Genomic DNA, 23,248 nt, shown 5'->3' with positions numbered 1-23,248 from the left:
GTCTCTTCTGCTGCTTCTCCTCTTCCTGCTCAGCTCCACCCTCCCTTGGGTGGGGCAGGGAACCTCCCCCTTTCCTGGGGACCACCCTGTTACAAGGGCAGGAACATGAATACTGTGTTCCTAGAGCAATAAAGTGGCCAGTGTGATTAGAGGTGAGATAGTAATACAGAGAATACAAGATGCGGGCAGATAACATGAATGTACCATGCAAGCCATTTTAAGGATTTAGGCTTACACAAGTGATTAAAGGTTTTGAAGGGCGGCACTCGAGACCTGGCTGGTCGTCGAATAACCGCTTTCCCGGAGGTAAGTGGCCTGGAAGGCTATAGACTAGGGGAGCCGCGTCAAGTTTCAAAAGTTACGGTGCCCTCCCCTGCCCAACTCTCACCTCCTAGGAGACCGAGACTTCAGGCAAGAGTCCTCAGCTGATAGAGTTCAGGGTATCCGGCCCCAAGGCCTGTGCGCGCGCTGCTTGCTGGTTGGATATGCTCCTACCCACTCCAGCCAATCCCGAAACAGTCTCGGTCTGCTGACGAATAGGCTGCGCCGCTATCTTTGGATTGGTAGTCGAGTTCTGTTCGTCGCGCCTTTTCTGACGATTCCGACAATATGGCGGCGGAAGGTGAAAGCGATTCGCAAGTGAGAAGGAGAAGGCGCCGGGATACAGAAGACCCGGAAAAAAATGAAATCAGCGAGAGAGAGCTGGCAGTGGCCCAAGAGAACGAAGAAGAGAATGAAGAGCGCTGGGTTGGGCCGTTACCTGTAGAGGCAACGTTGGCCAAGAAGAGAAAAGGTAGCAAACCAGAGTCACAGGGCGAATTGGAATAATTAATGCGTCCTCCGAGTAAGAGAGTGCAAGCCAGACCCGAAAACATACGGTGTGTGACTGGGATTGTGTGCCCTCAGAATTGAGTCTTCTCACTTCTGTTCAAGCTGGACTTGCACATTCTTCCAAAATAGTGATTTGGGCTTAATAAGACGTCTTTTTAATGCTATCTGACACTGCAAGTCAATGATTTGTTTAAATAGGTACTAAAGCTAACTTACGTCTGTACTTTAGTGCTTGGCGTCTCTCATTTTATCCCTATCAGCAGCCATAAGCGGTTGAAATTTTTAACCCCGTTTAGCAGATGTGAGGGCAGGGGTTTCGGGGAAGTACTGCTTCTCTAAGGTTTTCACTTCAGGAATATTGGAGTGTTGGTGCTGGCAGGAAGGCAGTGCCTGTTTAGAATCCAAAAGAGTGGGTAAAGACACTTCACTGATGAGGTTTCTGACTAGGGAAGTTACCTGGATCACAATTTTTCATTTAAAACCCGAGGTCTGATTGTCAAATTATTTCATGAGGTACCGTGACATTAAGCATTTTGCTATTAACGTGGATTAGTGACTTATTTTTATCAAATAAAAGGCATGGGGAAAGGGGTAGGTTAGATCTTCACCTCAAACCTTTATCAATCTCTTTACTTAAAACTCTTCTGTGGTTTTGTTATAGAGCAGCCCCGATATTAAACGGGTTCCTGGCTGTGGGTCCTCACCCGCGCGCTTTAAAGGGACTTATGAATACTCTACTACAGACACATGCAAAAGGGTTAATAAAAGGTTTATTTACAAGAGAAAAGGAAATAAGGAAAATGTACAACTCAGGGAGAAAATAGGGAAATAGTCTTTAATGCGCGTCCTACCTGATCCGACAACCTGGAAACCCAAAGTCACTCTCAGAGCTGGCCAGAAGCTGCGAGCTGGCGGAGAGCCAAAAATGGGGGATCCTCCTAAGCCCACTGTCTGCCTTTTATATCCACCTGGCTGCTTAACCCCACCCTCAGGTCCCAGCCACCTTCCCTTTGGTGGTGATGGGATTTGGAGTTCCCAGTGTCTTTGACTTTGACCTAGGGTGGGGGGTGGAGTCCACAAAGCCTATATGGAATTAGCTTTGAGACATCCTTTTCCCCCTAACAGTTTCTCATTATTTGCAAAAGTCCAAAATCCCTGATATGGCATACAGGCCCTTTTTGTTATAATCCCTCCTTATCTCTCCAGCACATTTCCGATACTTCCCTTTCCTAATAATTTGTCATTCCTTCTCAGTCTGTACCAGCCATATTAAACCACTTGAAAATAGGCCATGGTCTCTTTCTCCTCTAGATGCCTACACTGGGAATCATGGTGTCCCTACCTGGAATTCCCTCAACCCTTCTTTCACTTGGTTAACTGTTGTTCAACCTCTAGCACTCAGCTTAACTATCACTCCCTCTGGAAAACTGTGACTTCTTCAGTTTGGACTGGCTTTATCAAGCCCATTGATCATAATTGAGGTAATGTTTATCATTCTGAATTTACAAGTAGCCTTCAAGTTTTATCTGGATTTTGAAATAGCTGCTGTATTTTTAATATTGTACAAGTGCATTATGTATTTTACTGTGAGGTTTTCCTTTTAAGTGTTCAGTAACTGTTCACTGCACTTGCTGCATTTTGCAGTTGTATATTTGTTTATGTGATTGTGTGATTAATGTTTCTCTCTGCTAAGACTGTAAACATAGAAGAGCAAGGACTAAGTTTGTTTTGCTTCAGTGTTTGGTAAGAGTGCTTTGCATATATCAGTGTTTAGTTAGTTTAATTCAATTTACTCAGTAAGCTCAATTCATTTGTTGAATTAATGAATGAGTGTTAGTGTATATGCTCTCAATTATTTTACAGTAATTCTTTTTGTCCAAAAATAAGTGCCGACAGTGTTTGGAGACAAAGATCTTAAAAACTTAATACAAATTAAAAATGTAAGAAATGTTCGAAAAATAACATTGAAGATTTTGTCTAAGAGAATAGGGTTTTAAAAATACATTTACTTTCTTGGACCTCCCTGGTGGCGCAGCGGTTGAGCGCTGGGTTGCGAAGCTGCCTGCAGCCTCTGCAGCCGGTTCGATCCCCGGCTGCTCCCCGGCCACCAGAGGAGGGTCCCACATGGCACGCAGACCTCTCCTGCCGCCCGCTGCTCCTCTCAGCAGTGTACCTCGGTCCTTCTGCCTGCTCTGCTCCCCGCTCTGGCTCTGGTGAATTCTCTCACCCTCCCGCGCTTCTGACTGTACCCAGTGCATGTATAAACCAAAACAAACAAACAAATAATAAATAAATAAATAAATAAGACATGCCTCTAGAAAATTAAAAAAAAAAAAAAAGAAAAAAAAATACATTTACTTTCTAGAAATGGAATCATCCCCTTTAACATGTTCTTTGGATATTAGATTTTTGTTTACATTTTAACAAAGCTATTATAAATGATTATATGGTACTACCTTTAATTAAACTAATAGTTTATCAAGAGCAGGGGCCATGTTAACTCTTCTTTATGTCCTTGTGCCCTGGAAACTATTTATTTTCAATAAGTATATGCCTAACAAGTGAACTAACAAATAGGGTAAAATTTAGTTGCATATTCCAGAAAGACCCAAAATGACAATATGAAAAGATAAAAGTGTGTGCTTTTCTCTTACGTAACAAAGTCCCAAAGTAGTCTAAGAATGGTGTGGATGCTCTAGTGGGAACTAGGCTCTTTCCAGCTTTTTGTCCTAATAACACTAATACGTGGTTCTCATTAGAATTACAGTGATTATGTCTTACTTTCAAGTATAGGATTGAGAAAGGGAAGACCACACTTTCTCAAGGAGACTTCTCTACTGTCACACACTTCCACTTTTATCTCACTGGTACATGATCACATCTAACTGCAGAAGAGGGTGGGAGTCATCATCTTCTACCTGGATATCAATATTTCCATGGAAGACGTTTGAGAATCAGTTAACCGGGTAATCTCTAGGATTTTCTCAACTCTAAAAATCTAAGTCATGTTCAACAGTTTCAAGCCCAATTATCAGTGATTTCAGAGAGGAACAGTGTCTTAAAGGTATTGAGACACAGTGGTCATTGCTTCTTATTACATAATTTAAATTAGCACCAGTAAATGGATCTACATAGTTAGAAAAATAGCTGTGATATAAAACTTTTTAAGGGTTTGTTTTTTGTTTTTTGTTTTTTAATGGAACTTTTGAATTAAACCAGTTCTTAAATTCTGGGGACAGTTAAGCATCTGTCTGATTCCTGAGAACCTATCATGACTCATTAAATAATGGTGCTATTCAGTTACTCTGAAATAATAAAAGTTACAACTGACATAAAAGACACTTTTTTTATTACACATGAATTGAGAGAAATTAAAATCTGGTATACAGTAAAAAATAAAATTTACATCATTTTAAACTTTAAAAATGCCAAATACGTATTAAATTCCAGTTGTAAAAATAAATTTTGCTTTTTTTCTCAGTTCTAGAATTTGAAAGAGTCTATCTTGATAATCTCCCCAGTGCATCCATGTATGAGCGCAGTTACATGCATAGAGATGTCATCACCCATGTGGTATGCACCAAGTAAGTCATTCACATCTTTTAAAATTTTTTTCTGATTTTATTATTTTTACAAATGCTTCAGCAGTTGGGGGGTGAATTTGCATAAGTAACTTTAGGGTATTTTGGATTTCTACTTAATTCCGTAGATTCTGTAATAATTTAAGGGCCTCCTTCCCTCTGTGGTACAAAAAATACATTTCCTCAGATAGATCTCTATAGTTTGTACATTTGTCTTTTGGAGATAAACGCCAAAGAGTGATGAACCAGGTGTGTAAGCGTCCCAGAAGAAAAGTTTATTAGTTAAGGTGAGAGTAATTGGTAGATGGCCTCTTCAGTACCATTGGGGCAAATGATGAAAACTAAGACATTCTGGGAATATCACAGAACTTCAGAAGTGGATGAATGGGAGAATTTGTTATAATGATAGTAATTTGGTTTATAATGATAGTAGTAATTCTCTGCTATTTGTTAAGTTCATAGTATGTCTGGGTACTGTGTGGAGGCTTTTATATAAGTTAATTATCTTAAAGACAGTTTTATGAAGTAGTATATAATCTCCATTTTATAGATAAGAAAACAAGTTTAGAGAATTTAAATGGCAGATGAGGCTCGAGAAAAAGGGACATGGGACTAAATCCCAGAGAATTATCTCTTCTTTACATGGAGTCTGAACCTACAATCAGGAGACTAAGATCAGATTTAAAAAAAAAAAAGACCACTCTGGCTATAATGAAAATGGGATTCTTGCCCAAATAGGGCAAGAATGGATACTGAGAGAAGCAATTAGGAAGCTAGAATAGAAATCTGAATGAGATATAATTATGATGGCAACTTGGATGGTAATGGCAATGAATATAAAAAGAAGTTGATGAATTATTTTTTTCTTTGGAGCAGTCTATTTTTTATCTCTTGGAGATGATTTAATTAAATAAAATACATTTATATTTCATTTACAGGATAATTCTGGCCAAATACTAGCACTTTTCCTGGTCTAAAGGTGTCGATGTATAAAGCAGCATACAGGACTAGCATTGCTATCATTCAAGTTTATTTGTTTTTTAACCTAAAGCAGTGGGGTATAATAAAAATATTATAGGTTTTGAGGTTTGACAAATAAGATACTGAATGCCTTCACTGTCCAGCTAAAGACTTGGTACAAATTTCATCTTTTAAAACTTGCCTGATTTGTAAAATGATGATAAAAATACCCTCCCTAATAGAGTTGCTGTAAAGATTAGCTAAGGAAACACCTGTAGAGCAGCTTACAAATACTAGGTTTCAATAAATGGTTTCTCTTTATATGCCTTATGGAGGAGACTGTATTGCATAAAAACCTTTGATAGTCAAAATACCTTATATAAGAAAAAAGCAGACTTATGTTGAATTTTCCTGTATATAGAAGTAGTATGCTGGGATATAATTATTTATCAACTTCTAAAAAATAATACCTTTTCCTTGTTCTCTGAACAGCCTAATGGATAACTTTAGCATTAAAGAACCCTAAGGTCTAGTGATTCCTGGTGAGGTTTTCTTTTCTTCTAATGACAAATCCTAGCTTATTTCTGATCTCCTGGGATTAAAATTAGTGCAATAGCAATTGTTTGGATATCCAGGAAAGAGCTACAGATTTTAATAACCTACTGTGAAAGGTCAAAGATGCACAGTGAATGATTGCTTTGAGAGTACTGATTCATAAATATGTTTTAGAAAGTAACTTTTATAATTTCATATATACAGGACAGATTTCATTATTACAGCCAGTCATGATGGACATGTTAAGTTCTGGAAAAAAATTGAAGAGGGAATTGAGTTTGTCAAACATTTTCGTAGTCACCTAGGTAAGAAATTCCTCTTTTTTTGTGTTTGTGTGGCTCTCTTTCAAGCTGTACTAATTAAAGTTTCTCTTAAAATGCTTTTTTCTTTGATTTGTATTCATTTATTTCATTGGTATTTACTAGAATGTTTTAATTTGATTTATTTAAATAGGAGTTATTGAGAGTATTGCAGTTAGCTCTGAGGGAGCATTGTTCTGTTCTGTGGGTGATGATAAAGCAATGAAGGTGTTTGATGTAGTGAACTTTGACATGATCAATATGCTGAAGCTTGGGTGAGTATATCTTTTAATTTAGTGAAATAATTTTTTATCTATGCCATTTCATAGGCATTTCTAAACACAGTATGTTACCATTACATTAAAAAATATGCCCTTGATATTGCTGGGAAAATTTGATGTGATGAATCTTTGGTGTGATGCTATTTTGAGGCCTTTGATTTTTCTCATTAATCACAATCCAAATTGCAAGGATTCATTATATCTATTTAATATTATATAATAAATAAATGAGGATCCAGTTCTAATTTTCACATACGTAGATTAATTTCTTTGCTTACTTATATCAGTGATATGTAAGTATATAAGCTTATAAAGCTTATATACTTTTCTGAAATTGAGGTTATTTGTTGGTGATTTTAAACTTTGAAGTATATTAATAGCCAAACTATGTGGTTAGACTATGCAGTAATGAAGCTTAAACTTTGTTTTAAGCGTGTCTTTTAAAAATCACATACTGAATTCATATCCATCTAAGTTAATGTGACTTTGAAAGTTATAACATTGTCAAAAACAATTTGGGTACTTGTCTTGGTCTACTAAGACTGCCATAACAAAAGACCACAGACTGGGTTGCTTAAACCACAGAAATTTTTTCTCTCTCAGTTTTGCAGTTTGGAAAGTCCAAGTTCAAGTTCCAGCAGGGTTTGATTTCTGGGCTTCATGCTTTGTTCTTGTTAGGGAGGTTTGGAGAGCAGGAAAAATGATCTCTTTTCCTCTTTTTACAAGGCCACTGGCTATGGGATTAAGGCCCCACCCTTATGGCTTCATTTACCTTAATTCCTAGAAACCCGGATCTTCTGATACCTTCACTTTGGATGTTAGGGGCCCAATATATGAAATGGTGGGAAGGGAGCATAATTCAGTACTTAGCACAGTTCTTTTGGAATTTCCTTCAAAATCAGTTTATGAGGGCCTCCCCGGTAGCGCAGCGGTTGAGCGCTGGGTTGCGAAGCTGCCCGCGGCCTCTGCGGTGACGGTTCGATCCCCGGCTGGATCCCTGGCTGCTCCCCGGCCACCGGAGGAGGGTCCCACATGGCGCGCAGACCTCTCCTGCCGCCCGCTGCTCCCCTCAGCAGTGTACTTCGGTCCTTCTGCCTGCTCTGCTCCCCGCTCTGGCTCTGGTGAATTCTCTCACCCTCCCGCGCTTCTGACTGTACCCAGTGCATGTGTAAACAAAACAAACAAATAAATAAATAAAACATGCCTCTATTTAAAAAAAAAAAAAAAAAAAAAGAAAGATATCCTTTAAAAAAAAAAAAAAAAAATCAGTTTATGAGCCACTGAAGAAAATGAATTTTATTATATGCAGTCAAAATTTTTTTACAAAAAACGGAAATATTCACTGTTCATTTGTCCTATTTTACTACTGATTTCCCAGACATTTAGCTGTTTTTAAAAATCAGATGTATTCATACATCTTGAATGTTTGCTACCTGTCAGGATATTTAAGGAGTATTTTTTTAGGCTTTCATAGAAATTCTAACAGGAGAGTCAAAAATGAGTTTTAAGAATACCATCATTGGAATTAAGTGTAACTTCTCAGATTGACTCCTTTGAGTAAGACTGCTCACTTGACAGTACAAGTTTAGTAAATTGTTTATATCATATCCCAGTTATTTTATACTTTGTTCATCAGGTGGCATGATTATTGCTTAAAAGAAGAAGATTAAGTTACTAATGAGAATGTGATAAAGAATGTTCTTTTGCGCATGGTCATAATGAAAATATTTTGAACTTAAATGTATTCAAGAATGGATTTATAAAGTATACTATTGCATGCTAACATATTTAAAAGTAAGTTATACATAGACTGAGACACAGACACAGATCTAAAAAGCAATGCTATAGAAAATTTTAAGACACGGGTCATTAGGTTTCCTTATCTACCCAAGAGAAATAACTGGTCTGCCATATATATAATTTTCTTCACGTGGTTTGCTGGGTCTTCAGAAAGTATTGTTATTGCATTCATGATATCAAAAAGATAAAAACTAGTGTTCTTAATTGTTCTCCCCTTTCAGTATCACTATTTGCTTCTTTGGGGCACAGAATCCAAACCTAGTTAAATTACTTGAAAGAACATTTTTTGGTGGTGAGGCTGAAGAGAAATGCTAACTTGTCTTGACCTTCTTCCCTCTCCCCCCCAATTCTTTACTGTTTTAGGTATTTTCCTGGACAATGTGAGTGGATCTATTGCCCAGGGGATGCCATATCGTCAGTTGCTGCTTCTGAGAAGAGTACAGGGAAAATTTTCATTTATGATGGCCGAGGAGATAACCAACCACTTCATGTTTTTGACAAACTTCATATATCACCTCTTACTCAGATACGTTTAAATCCAGTTTACAAAGCAATAGTGTCTTCTGATAAGTCTGGAATGATTGAATATTGGACTGGGCCGCCTCATGAATATAAGTTCCCAAAAAATGTGAACTGGGAATATAAAACTGACACAGATTTATATGAATTTGCCAAGTGCAAGGCTTATCCAACCAGCATATGTTTTTCACCTGATGGGAAGAAAATAGCTACTATAGGTTCTGACAGAAAAGTTAGAATTTTCAGGTTTTTAACTGGAAAACTCATGAGAGTCTTTGATGAATCACTAAGTGTAAGTGCAATTTAATCAGATTTTATTTTGCTAAAGTTTTTATCTATCCAGTGGTTCTGTAAGTGGTATGGTAGGTTGAATCCTCAGAACTTGTGGGTTCAACTTTCATAGCAATATTTATTGTATGACAATCAAGTCACAGGTTTTGGTAGTGACCAATTTATATTAGATTCCCTGCAGTAAGCTCTTCGAGCTACCTGCAAATTTTTGCTGTTTGATGCCCTAAATGTCTGGAAAACTCAATGTAAAGATCATAACTTTGGGGAGAGTTGTAGTGTGCTAATATGTAGTAATTAAGAAGGGCACTCATAAAAATAATCACTCATCTTAAATCACATTTACCTAGTGATAGTCAAATTATATTCTAACTGTAGTTGTCCCACGTCAAAATAACTAAAGGTTTTCTGAAACTTCTGAAACACCATGAAGTTGTTAGTAAGTTAGTAAAATAATAAAAAGTTCATTCATTCAACAAAACTAGATACTTGTTAAGTATCATACCCATGATAATTGCATAAGGACCTCATAGTCTATAACTGCATTGTTCAATGTAGTAGCCACAGCAGTCAGACATATGACTACTGAGTAATTGAATGTGACTAGTCCAAATTGAGATGGGCTGAAAGTATAAAACACCCACAGGATTGCAGAAAATATATGAAAAAGTGTTATTTATCTCTAAATTAGATTTTATAATTTTTATTTTGTTTAATGTTTAAATATTTTGGATATGTTGGATTGGATAAAACTGTTAAGATCAATTTCACTTTTTTATTTGATGTAGCTATTAGAAAATTATGCTAAAATTACTTGTATGGTTTACATTATATTTTTCTTATAAAGTGCTACTACTCTGTGCCTTAAAAAAGCTACCAGATATAGTTTCTATAAAGAAAGCAGTTGTTATATTAACTAATTGGCTTTTTTTTAATTAGAACAATACCACAATGTAAAATGATAATCTTATGATTGAACTTAATAATGTCTTTTTATTTCCTGCTTATAGTGTTCAGAATCCTCTTTAAGATACATGTGTATAAACAGTGGCTCTTATTGTGTACTCTGCTTCTACTTAAATTCTCATTCCCTTCATTACGTAGCTTTTTGTTAATAAATGGTTTGTTTCCTAGATGTTTACTGAACTGCAGCAGATGAGGCAACAGCTACCAGACATGGAATTTGGCCGACGAATGGCTGTAGAACGTGAGTTGGAGAAAGTGGATGCAGTAAGATTAATTAATATAGTTTTTGATGAAACTGGACACTTCGTGTTATATGGAACAATGTTGGGCATTAAAGTTATAAATGTGGAAACAAACCGGTAAGCTTTAATATGATGTATGTTTTTAAAAAATGCATTTCCCTACTTTTGGGAAACAATGGGAGTTTTGTTTGTTCCAAGACAAGTGGAAATATCCCAAATGTCTAAACTTAACCAAATGTTTTGACTGGATTTTTCTGTGGTCTTTGGTTGTTTATAATCTTATGTAAAAAGTTTCCACTCATGTTTGTAAAAGAAAGGGAAAGAAGATATGCATAGTTTCAAGTTTTGTTTTTTTTTTTTAACAAGTTTCGGTCTGTCTTTTGCTTATTGATTTAAATTAGACTAGTTCATGTTAAATGTTGCCAAATATTTTAACCACAGAATTCAGCATTACATCCTGCTAGACATAAAATCAGAAGTTAAAATGCATGAAACCACAATAAGCCTTTTGTGCAGTCTTTTTGGTCTTCGTACAAAATAGCTACAATCAGATACTATCACTGAATATAAATGAATAAAACTTAAAATATATTTTAAGGAGGAAAAGTCTGTGCTGTACATTCCTACATTTAAACAAATTTATTTTGTAGTTCTCAGCAAAAGAAAATCTGAAGGCTTGAAGAAAGATTAAAATAATAGAGATAGGTTAAAACTGTACGACTAAATGATTGTATGTTTTTAACCTGAAAGTTATAGCTACCTACCAGTTGAAAAGTAAATATTTTGAGGAGATAGAGAACCTTTCATTACTCTGAACAAAGATAAACAGATTATTGATTCCTAGGTTTTCTTTTCAAAGTTGTATGTAACATTGTTTTATTGTATGAAACATTTTTGTATGTATTTTTATTGTATGAAACATTGTGTTTTAGGTGTGTGCGGATCTTAGGCAAACAGGAAAATATTAGAGTGATGCAACTGGCTTTGTTCCAGGGAATAGCCAAAAAACATCGTGCTGCAACTACTATAGAAATGAAAGCTTCTGAAAACCCTGTTCTTCAGAATATTCAGCCTGACCCAACGATAGTCTGTACATCTTTCAAAAAGAATAGATTTTATATGGTATGTAAAAGTACTGGGAGGTAAGCCTTAATGTTTCTTCCAGTTTTGGTGGTTTTATTTTCTTAGCTTGTGCCTTCAACTGAAGGAAATGTTGGCAATAATAGCAGACTTTCTAAACAACCAGAATACCATCTTACAACATTAATATTGTAAAAATTTAACTAGGACTAGATTTTAAGTATTTCTGTACTATTTTCCATCCTGCTCTGAAAATTTTTCAATCTGGCATCTACAATTATTTGTGTTGTCTAAGATGATAGGAAGTAAGTGGTTATGGTAAAAATTGCATCCAAAATAGTTTTTGCCATGGGGTTTTAAAAATTCTTGTTTTTATTATTTTTCAGCTTTTATTCTTGAACATAATTTATTTCCCCTATTCTTACAGTTTCCTTTTCTAAACCTAACTCTTTTAACATTTGAATCCATTTTAATGGTTATCCTTAGAATTGTGTATTCCTGACATTTATTTTTTTTTCCTGGAAAACTAAAAGTACTTGGCACATTAACTAAGATTGGGCTCAAAATCAATCTAGTGACCTACCTAAGAGTAGCACCATCCTAGTTGTTTAATCATAAAAATCCTCTGCTTTTAGATTCTATCCTTTACACTGTATTGAGTTTCTGAGATCTAAATGTGATTATTTCTCTGCTTAAAAGTCATTAATGACTTCTCTGCTATCTGCTTTAGCTAGCCCTCCTAGCTTTATCATCCATTAATTTTTACTTATTTCATTGACTATCATAAACTTGATCTCATTTGCATAACCGGGTGTTTTTTACTCTAGCCTTTGCACAGTCTGTTCCTTTTGTCAGCCACACAATTCTTCCCAATTTCTGCTCATAGTGTCTCACTTGGAAGCCTTCTCCACCACAATTTAGGTGTGCCTGCTTGTTTGTATCACGCTTTTTTTTTTTTTTTTTTTTTTAAGATTTATTTATTTATTTATACAGGCACTAAGTACAGTCAGAAGCATGGGAGGGCGAGAGAACTCACCAGGGCCAGAGCGGGGAATAGAACAGAGAGACTGATGAAGTACACTGCTGAAGGGAGTAGCTGGCGGCAGGAGTGGTCTGTGCGCCATGTGGGACCCTCCCCCGGCGGCTGGGGATCAAACCTGCGCTGCAGAGGCTGCGGGCAGCTTTGCAACCCAGTGCTCAACCGCTGCGCCACCAGGGAGGCCATATGTCACACTTTTTGGAATAATTTACTGATTTTGGAGGGGAAGAGATAGGCGTCTCTAATAACCATCATCTCTTCCTCAAGATGATACAAAATCCATACATACATAGGACATTATATTTTCTTCACTATTAAATCTAGTTTGGTAATGTACCCTATATGTATACCCATATAAAGTATAAATTCATCTGGGGTAATGGCTATGATGCTATTAAGGTTACCAATATTTAATAAATGTATGAAATAACAGTGTCCCTATCTATGGCAGTCAAATGCTCACCTAAAATGGGTTTATGTGAGAATTTTGCTAATAACTTTCCAGGTAATTATTAAAAGTTTGTTAACATGTATTGAAATTTACTTTTCTTACCTGTAATTTAAATTTATAAAGGTAAAAATCATAAAAGAATTCTTGGTATCACTAAAATCACAGGTACTATTTTTCTAGTCCCTTAAATACTTTAACAAATTATGTCCTTTTCCCCCAGTTTACATTTATATTGATTAGATGTTCCTTGTAAGCTTTGAGCAAAAAAATTAGTTACTCGTAGTTCTTTACAGCTTACATTTTCTTGAATAATCTGTTTTATTAGATGTGTGTTCTTAAGCAAAATTAAAGTGGTATACATATATATGAATATTGTGTCCCATTTTACAAATCCAGCATCATGAAATAAAATTTTACAAAACTGGAACTTCAGTAGTTCCATATGTGAGTTAAAATTCATATAAATAATACAATAGACATGTCATTTCTTTGAAAACTGAAGAATGAGAGGCTAAGGCAGTAACTTTCTAGTTGGGTTGTTTCTTTAGCTAGATCTATCCAAGTGTGTTAAGGGATGACATTTAGGAAAGACAGAGCCTAATACACTAGCTTTACCTTCCTGGAACACAGTCGCTAGCAGGTAGAGTGCTTTCATGGGAGGAAAGATTTCTACTCACTGTCAAATAAGAAACAACTTGAGAATTCAGACTTTAAACAACTGAAAGGTTTTTCTCTTCTTCCTGTACCCTGAGGATCCAGAGATTTCGCCTACTTCACTGAAAATTTGCATTCTTTCTCCCAAGCTTGAGGGTTTAAATTGATCACTTAGAACAATGCAAAAAAAAAAAATCTAGATCCATCACTGATTAATCTTTGAATCCTCTTCCTACCTAGCACTAGGTCCTGCTCATAACAACAATTATTGTGTACACAGTACTCTGTTAGGCACTATTGTATAAGCACTTTATATCTTTCTACTTAATCATCACAGTAGGTACCAATTTGAGGTAGGTATTGTTATCCCCATTTATGAATGAGAAAATGAAAGAAAGGAATTTACTTCCCCAAAGTCACATAGCTGGTAAGTGTCAGAGTTGGGATTCAAACCCAGGTAATCTACATAGTGAAAGGACATGATAAAAGGCAGAAATATAGAGCTACTTCATAGCCACTTCTTGTTAAATGTGCACCCCCAAAATTTTCTCTCTGATAGGAAATAAAATCCTATCACCCATCCTCATTTTACGAGCTATTTTCATATTACACAAATGTAAAAATAATTTATTATACATATCTTGTGATAGAAGTGATTCCTGAAATAAGGCTTCATTCAGATGTGCATTCTTTTCTCAAATACTTCAGTGAAAGTCAAGTTTTCTACACATACATTTTAACCAGTTGAAAATTTAATTCATTCATTGTTTTCCTCCTTTAGTTTACCAAACGAGAACCAGAAGATACAAAAAGTGCGGATTCTGACCGAGATGTTTTTAATGAAAAGCCTTCTAAAGAAGAAGTCATGGCAGCTACTCAAGCTGAAGGACCTAAGCGAGTTTCAGACAGTGCCATTATCCACACAAGCATGGGAGACATTCACATCAAACTTTTTCCTGTTGAGTATGTACTGCTTTTGTTTTATTTTCTTTTTTTATGAATGTGTATATTTATTTATATATATATACTTTTTTAAAGATCCATTTTTTATTTATATAAGCACTGGGCACAGTCAGAAGCACAGGAGGGTAAGATAATCCACCAGAGGCAGAGCGGCGAACAGAACAGGCAGACTAACAAAATACACTGCTGAGGGGAGTAGCGGGTGCAGCAGGAGAGGTCTGTCGTGCCATGTGGGACCCTCGCAGGCGGCTGGGGATCGAATTGGCACTGTAGAGGCTGTGGGCAGCCTCGCAGCCCAGCGATCAACCGCTGCACCACCAGGGGAGGCTCCGAATGTGTGTATTTAAAGAAACTATACAACTTTAAATTCTTGTTATTCTGACTTAAGGAATTTTGAAGACTTAAATCATGTTTGAAAGCGCATATAAAGTCTGCTAGAAAATGGGAAAATTTTATGCACATATAAATTTATATATCATAGATTTGTTATTAGGACAAAATGTACTGGCTATGAAAGTGCTAAATATAAAGAGAGAAATACATGTATTTTACTATTAGCATTAACTGCACATCCCAACTACAGGTTTTAAAGCTTACTTGATCTATAACTGGCTGTCCTCTCAAAGCAAACCTTAAGAGGAAGATAATTTTTCTTTCCCGACACTTGCTAGATATTAACTTCCTCTTCTTTGGTTCCAGTAGCTATATATATATATATTTTTTTTTTTTTTTTAAAGATTTATTTATTTTCATACAAGAACCGGGGTACAGGCCAGATGCGCGGGAGGGTGAGAGGATTCACCGGAGACAGAGTGGGGAACAGAACAGGCAGACTGATGAAATACATTGCTAAGGAGAACAGCGGGTGAGACTGGAGAAGTCTGCTGCACATGTGGGATTCTCGCCGGGATCAAATCAGCACTGCAGAGGCTACGGACAGCTTCACAGTGTGGCTTTCAACCACCTGCACCACCAGGGAGGCCCCAGCTATATTTTTAAAAATGAGTTTTAACCAAAAAATGCAAGGATTTCCATTTTAAAAAATCAGGGAAAAAAATACCTGGACAGCTTAGGTTTCCAAAAAGAATGTGCAATACCAAATACAAGAGTATCTCTAAATATTCTTGATGCAAAAGTTGTATCTTTTATCACACCTTTACTTGAAAATATTCATATTGAACATGAATGTTCTTATATCACACATTAGTACTGAGCAAAGAACTAGGCAGGTCCAGACTTCTGACCTGTCATGTCAAGCACTCAGTATCCATGCACCGATGAAACCTTGTTGTACTCTGTGTAAGATTCTCCTGGTTCTCCTTTCCATTCTCAGCCCTAAGATCTATTATATGATTAAGGACCATGTTAAATTACCTCATGAGCTTAGTTAATATTATTTAGGAAGTTTATGAGTATTTAAAGTTGATTAAATTTAAGAGACATTTCTCTGGGTAAAGTCCTTGGTCAGGAATGTGTATCATAACATTTTTTTATTAAAAAAAATCTTTTCCAGGAACTTTTTTTAAAATACTTAAACTTATTTAGTTGAAGAACTAGGGTGTAGGCAAGAGGTGAGGGGGTGAGAGGATTCACCAGAGACATAGTGGGGAACAGAACAGGTGGATCTATTGAAATAAACTGCTGAGGGGAGCAGCAGGCAAGACAGGAGAGGTCTGCTATGCCATATGTGGGCTAGCTCCCTGGCTGGGGATCGAATTCAGGCTGTAGTGGTAAGAGTGCTGAGACTTAACCCCTAGGCCACTAGGGGGGCTCCCTTTTCCAAGATTTTAACCCACTACATAAAGTAACTATATACAATTTTTAGGTAGTACATTGGTATTTTTTAAATTGATAACAGACCTTGAAATCTATATATTGTCAAACTCTTGGATAATAAACAATTGTGATCTAAAGATACTCCATTAAAGAAGAATATGCCACTTTATATACTCTTTCAACTCTTGCTTGTTGTGAGATGAGGTTATTAAAGTCTGGCCTTCTAAAACATTCAGAAGATACTGAAAACACATTAGGAAGCAGAACTGCAAAGAAAACTGGCCTAAGATGCAATGAATAGATTTCCTATTTTTAACATGTCTTACTAGGTGTCCTAAGACAGTGGAAAACTTCTGTGTTCACAGCAGAAATGGTTATTATAATGGACATACATTTCACCGTATAATTAAGGTAAGTTATGCAAATTTTATATGACTTAAGGAATGTTACTATATAACAAGCAGTTTTTACTTAAGGAATCTTATTCTCTCATACTTATCAGTTTATTAGAAAGGAATAGGAAAAATGGACTACTGGAAGCCAAAAGAAGAATGGATGGTCATGAAATCAGATCTAGAATCAAGGACAGGAATAGTAGCGAAACACTGCAGCAATATTTTGCCAGCAGCTAAAGCAAAGGGTAAGACAATTAGTAAAGGTTATACTGAGATAAGATCAATAGTCCAGGTAACCTATTCCTAACAGCTAGACAAGTCTAGATGTAGAGGATAATATTTTAAATAGTAAGAGATACACAACCACTTAGAATCTGAGAACCATCAGTTATACCTAAAAAGAAAAATGAATTTGACCCAGGATTTTGTTCAGTAGGATGCCATAAAATGGATGGATTAGTCATGCAGTACTTGGCAGGGCAAGAAATGGCAGGAGAAAAAATGAGATTGCAAATTTCTGAAGGAAATTGTGAAATGACTCATCAGGAAATCCAGAGTGTTTAGGGAAAGGGAGATGAGTGGGGCAATTATATAAGACCTAATATAGTATACAAATCCTAAAACTTTAATTAATTGGTTTTAATTAAATTTTTAGGAAAGGTTCTACATGTCTATAAATGAGAAGGCATTTGCATTTGTGTTTCAATCACGGAAGTACAATAGTATTTGAGCAGTGAAAATACATAATCCAAATCATGTAACTTACTAAGGACTTAATAAAATCACTTTATAAAGTGTTAACAATGTTAAGATTTTTTTTAATATAAAGCACTCTTAATGTACATAAACCTTTACAACATGTCTAAAAAGGGCAGTGTAATTTATTTTTTTGTATATTTTCTATTAAGGGCTTCATGATTCAGACAGGAGATCCAACAGGTACTGGTATGGGAGGAGAAAGCATATGGGGAGGAGAATTTGAAGATGAATTTCATTCAACATTGCGTCATGACAGACCATATACACTCAGCATGGCCAATGCTGGATCAAATACTAATGGATCCCAGTTTTTCATAACAGTGGTCCCAACGGTAAGTTGAGCCGCACGGTCCATGAGCCAGAGATTCGTAAGTTATAGTCTAAAAGAATGAATTCAATGGGAGAGATAACTGTATTATTTCCTACCATTATACCTTCCAAGGTAGAAAAATGAAAACAACTTAGAGAAGAAAAATGTAAAATTACCTTATAAATGAGATTTTACTTGGTAAAATAAACTTACATCATCCAGAACACAAGTCAAGTTTGCCATGCTAATTGTACAAACCAAAACAAGTTATTTTGCCTTTGGCATGTTTCCTCATCTTTAGAATAGACTGATAAAAGTATATGAATTCTCATCGCTTCTCGGCCTTTTGGCTAAGATCAAGTGTAAAAGTATATGAATTCTCAATTTTATCTTTTTTTGCCACATTTTTGTATCTCTGAAATTAGGATGTGACCCAGGATCAGTAGCATTTTAGATTTGGCGAAATACGACTTTAAGAATTTCTAGCAGTTCCACAAATTCATAAAAACTACACACTTTGGAACTAAGCACCAATCACTGAAGGAAAATATTTATCGATAACTGTCTGGCAGGCACATAGTTTTATGTAATGGTTACAGTAGTTCTTGTATGATTACATTCAGTTCACATAATAGTGAAATATGATAATTTGTCAACGGTCAGGTAAGTAGCAGAGCCAGTATTTGAACTCCCATCTAATGCTAAAAAAACATGCTGCTTAACTATTCCAAACTGTCTCTTAACTGTGCAAGTAGGTTTACAGCAGAGAATTTTTAAAACCTTAGTAATAATTCTTTAAGCCATGCAAGGAAACATAACCAGCAAAAATCTTCCAGCTCCCTTTGGTCTGAAAGATGAAGATATTTAAGTATTATACTACATTTTTATATTTTTTCACATAATCAAGTAAATCACTCTTAAAAGCTAAGTGAAATTAGCATACTTTATTTAGTGTTTTTTTTAAAAGATTTATTTATTTATGTATACAAGAACTGGGGTACAGGCCAGAAGTGTGGGGGCAGGGGAGAGGATTCACCAGAGACAGAGAGGGAAACAGAACAGGCAGATTGACCGAAGTACACTGCTGAGGGGAGCAGCAGGTGAGTCAGGAGAGGTCTGCTGCACCATGTGGGTACCTCCCTGGCTGGGGATCGAACTCATGCTGCAGAGGCTGTGGACAGCTTCATAGTTTATGTCTCAACCACTTGTGCCAACAGTTCTCCGGAGAACCATACTTTTTTAATTATATTAAAAAAAAGCATAAATTCTCTATAATTTGCTCCCCATAGAGGGTGTCATTTTAGAAATTTAGGTTTACCAAGATTTTCCATTTGTCCTTCAACACAGCCTTGGCTTGATAATAAGCACACAGTATTTGGACGAGTGACTAAAGGAATGGAAGTTGTACAGAGAATCTCCAATGTCAAAGTCAATCCCAAAACAGATAAGCCCTATGAAGATGTCAGCATCATAAATATTACTGTCAAGTAAAGTAAGAATTGTTTCATTGTACGTGTAAGTAAAAATACACATGTTAACACAGGATTATTTTATATTAGGAAATTCTTAAGAATTGTTGAACATAGAAATTATGTTTCAAGGATATTTTTTTAATTTTCATTAAAGGCCATTTGTTTTAATTCTGCCTTTGAGTTTTCTTGCAGTGTTTTCATCCTAGGTGATAATGAACTAAACTTTGGCAAACAAAACACTCCTTATATATAATTTTTCATAAGACTTAAAACCATATCAAATAATAAGCGGTATTACATTTGTTCCCTAGTTTTTCACAAGCATGCTGATAAACCTGCCCTCATGGCTTTTTAGATTCACTAAGAAAATGTTCCAAGATCTCGGGGTATGTACCATTTCCTTTCTTTTATAAGGTTTGGGTTTTCTACCAAATAGTTGTCTTTTGATCAATGTTAAGTAGTAGGTATATCTTATTTAAATAAACAGGAAGTCCCTTTGTTCAGAAGTGTTAATTATGAGATATTCTTTGAAATATAACAATTAGACCAAGTGAATACCTGAGTTTTTGGTTTTATAGACTGATTCATTGACTGTTTTCACATTCTTTTCCTAGTGTAGCTAAACAGTTTTTCTGTCCTCGAGCAATAGTGTATCTTTTCTCGCCTCACTAAATATATCAAGAAAGTTATATATTGAGTAAAGTATCTATTAATAGTAGCAATTAGAGCAATAAAACAATGAATCCAAAGTCTTGTATTAATTTCATTTCTCACTTACCCTCATAATTTATTATGTAACTGTTAAGAACTATCACTTCTAGTTTCCAGACACACTCTTGTAATAATTTGTAGATATACAAATATCAAATCACTGTGTTGTATACCTGAAACTAAGACAGTGTTATGAAATCACCTCAATCTTTAAAGCGAGCAAAAAAACAACACACAAGCCCTCTTAGAAGGAACATGTTCAACAGACTTGTTTATTAGGGAATTTATACTCCTATATTTTAAACTCAAAGCTTACACTTTTTCCGTCTATTGATAAGCAGGATTATTTTCTTCATTCAGTTTGCACCACAAACTGTTGTGGGATGGAAAAACATGCTCAATTGTGCTATTTTAAACTAATAGTGTCCTCCTTTTTAGAAGTAGAACTTGGGCATAAAGAGACTATTCACTGTGACACACAGTGTCTTTGCTTCCCAATTTCAGGTGTTTAGCATTACCTAGTGATTATTCTTTCTTGAAAACAAAATCCTAAATTTTTGGTAATACTGCCACCAAGTGGTACTGATGACACATTTCCCCCCTCAAACAGAATTTTACTTTGAAAGCTGTTTCATTAATGAATTTTTCCATTCTGTGTAACAAATTTAGTAACTGTAAACATAAAAACACTTTGCCTGGTGCCTTTTTTAAAGCACATTTTAAATATTAGCAAGATGCCATGGTATTTATTGATTAGTCCACTTCATTATTCCCTTAATAAGTATAGCTACATATTCCTCCATATTACCACTTTACAAATTGAGAATTATTTCCAAGTTAGATAAAAGGCCTTACATGAACAAAAGTTTTCCAAGCCATTTTATGAAATGATTATTTAAAATGCTACTTTCTTGTATGAAAGTTAAAATTAACATTTTAAAATCAAGTTTCACTTTGTTCAATGCAAAATTTTAGCTCTCCTTACAAAATACCAGATACATTATTACTTCTATGTGACTAGTGTTGCAAACACAGAATAAGTTTTTTTAATCTAATAAAGATGTATCTCAAATTTGACATGTAATACAATCCCTATAACATTATTTCTCTTAGTCACAGCAAAAATGGCTTTTTAAATTATTAATGACAGAGATGGTTTAAGAAACAGAATTTACAAAATAATGATAGGACTTCATTAAAATGACTTTAACATTTTATTGCTATCTATACTGATCATATATAATGCAAATAATGGCTTCTGGTGATTATACAGCATTCCATAAATACAGTCCAGGGCTTACACTTGAAAAATCTGTTACATAAACCATACAATAATATTTAGGCTTAATACATAAATTCAGAGCTAGGAAGCAAAGCCTAAAAGATTGCATTTTAAATGTCTGTCTCAATTCTTAAATTTGACATTTCCCAGTAGGGACTAGCACAATTTATGATTAGTAAAAGAATACAACCACAAAGTAAGAAAAGTGAGAAAAGTATTTCTTTCACAAAAAAAAACCCCACTAATACTACTATCATAAGTTATAATCAGGTCTAAGCAATAGTTTAATTTTTAAGTTGTGTTTAGTAATGTCTAAGAACATGAATTACAAACTTTTGCAAAATTAGTGAAATGAACTGGATAAATTACAAGAAAAGCAAATATACATGTTAGTGTTACTCCTCCCCCCCCTTACCTAGTAGAGAAAACAGTTCAAGGGCTCACAGGCAAATGCAACACCTTATTTATATTTCACAGTTATTGCAATCAGTCAAATATTAAATAATTCAGAAGTATTACTTATACATACAAACTACACTTGTAACAATATGACCTTTTACTTGAAAAATAAAGGATGAAATATTTACCTATTTACATAGTGTCCATAACACTGACACTTTTTAAAAAACTCTGTTTTCTAAGAGTTTTGTTGTTGTTAAACAAAAAATACATTTGAAGAGACTTAACTAAAACTGCCACTTAAAAGCACATCAATGGCCTCATAGCAGTTCAACTAGTAAGATTTTATTTAATCTTAAATGACAAAGCATAAAGAAAAACCCATGAGGTCCAATCTAGCTATGTTTAAATATAACAACTTGTACCTTAAGGAGATATCCTTAAAAAATGAAACAGTAAAGAGCACAAAATTTTAAACTTTAACTCACACTGCATCATGTGATGTAAACATTTTCAACATTTTTTTCTTTTCCTTCCTTAGACATATTCTTCCTCTTACTCTTTCAAAACCTTGTCAAGAACACTGATCACATTTTATTGTCAAGATAAATATTCCAATTTTAGGAAAACATTTTACAGTAACTGATGTAATAAGCATTAGCCACTGTTTAAATGACTTCCTTGAAGACAAAGGTAGTTTTCTACTTAGATCTACATCTCATATAAAGCCAACCCTGGTTTGTATAACTATGTATTACCATGTATAGTCATTCCCACTAAAGAAGCAATATTAATTTAAAATATACTAAGTCTTTAAGTATGTTGAAAAATAGAAGGACCATTTAGAGTTCTGCCCTAGGAAATAATACAGGTTCAACCTTGGAAATAACTTTTCATAATTGAAGATCAACTAGAACATAACTTAATTTTCAGTTTTATTACTTAATGTTCTTCAGTTAATTACTAATCTGACAATTAGGCCTCGTCATTCTGTGTAGACAACATTTCATTCTGACTCAATGGGTTTTATACAAAATGCTTTGGACAAAGTTTTAATAAAACACTATAAAATATCATTTACATATAGCTTATAGTTTTTAGCAGTACAAGTGTCCTATTACACTGAACAGGTAAATGTAACCCTGTTATCCAAAGATGATGTTTGGATTTCATCCCATTAAGTCACTGCCTTTTTGCTACTACTTAAATACTGCCAAATTTCAATGAAAAGGCAAGTGAAAGAAGCTATGTTTCACTTGCTTTACACAGAGATGGCATCAGGTACTCAGCAGGCTATTCGTTTTCCACTGAAAGAAAAGCCTTCACTTGCCTTCCTCTGTAACTATTTCTCTCCCAGCCTATGGGTCACATATAATCTGAAAAACTTAAATAACAAATGTACATTTTAAAAAGTATATACTCAAAAAATTCCTATTTAATTCAGTTTAATCTTCTCAATCACATATTTGAATTTTTGCTACAGAAATTTTTTAAAAGCAATACTGTACTGATTTCCCAGTCCAAGATTCCTTTTGTATGTACCGCATAAATTATCTTTGAGATGTAGAATTTTTACAACATATTATGTGCAAAATAACTCAATCACAAAACTTTAAACAAGTGCCACATTTAAAA

General features: G+C 35.1%; 1 protein-coding gene across 1 annotated transcript; it reads left to right on the top strand.

Annotated features, from left to right (window-relative positions):
* Positions 1-594: 594 nt before the first annotated feature.
* PPWD1 (peptidylprolyl isomerase domain and WD repeat containing 1) lies at positions 595-19,240 on the top strand (the record flags this gene model as incomplete). The annotated part of the gene is made up of 11 exons (XM_084233275.1): positions 595-793; positions 4,313-4,415; positions 6,132-6,232; positions 6,381-6,501; positions 8,671-9,118; positions 10,249-10,439; positions 11,255-11,444; positions 14,328-14,509; positions 16,615-16,696; positions 17,589-17,771; positions 19,097-19,240. The coding sequence occupies exons 1-11, from the start codon at positions 610-612 to the stop codon at positions 19,238-19,240; spliced, it is 1,929 nt and encodes a 642-aa protein (XP_084089401.1). The 5' UTR covers positions 595-609.
* Positions 19,241-23,248: the final 4,008 nt, after the last annotated feature.

The sequence above is a fragment of the Talpa europaea genome (assembly GCF_964194135.1).
Source record: "Talpa europaea genome assembly, chromosome: 5".
Lineage (NCBI taxonomy): Eukaryota > Metazoa > Chordata > Mammalia > Eulipotyphla > Talpidae > Talpa > Talpa europaea.
This window is presented reverse-complemented; position numbering and strand designations above follow the sequence as displayed.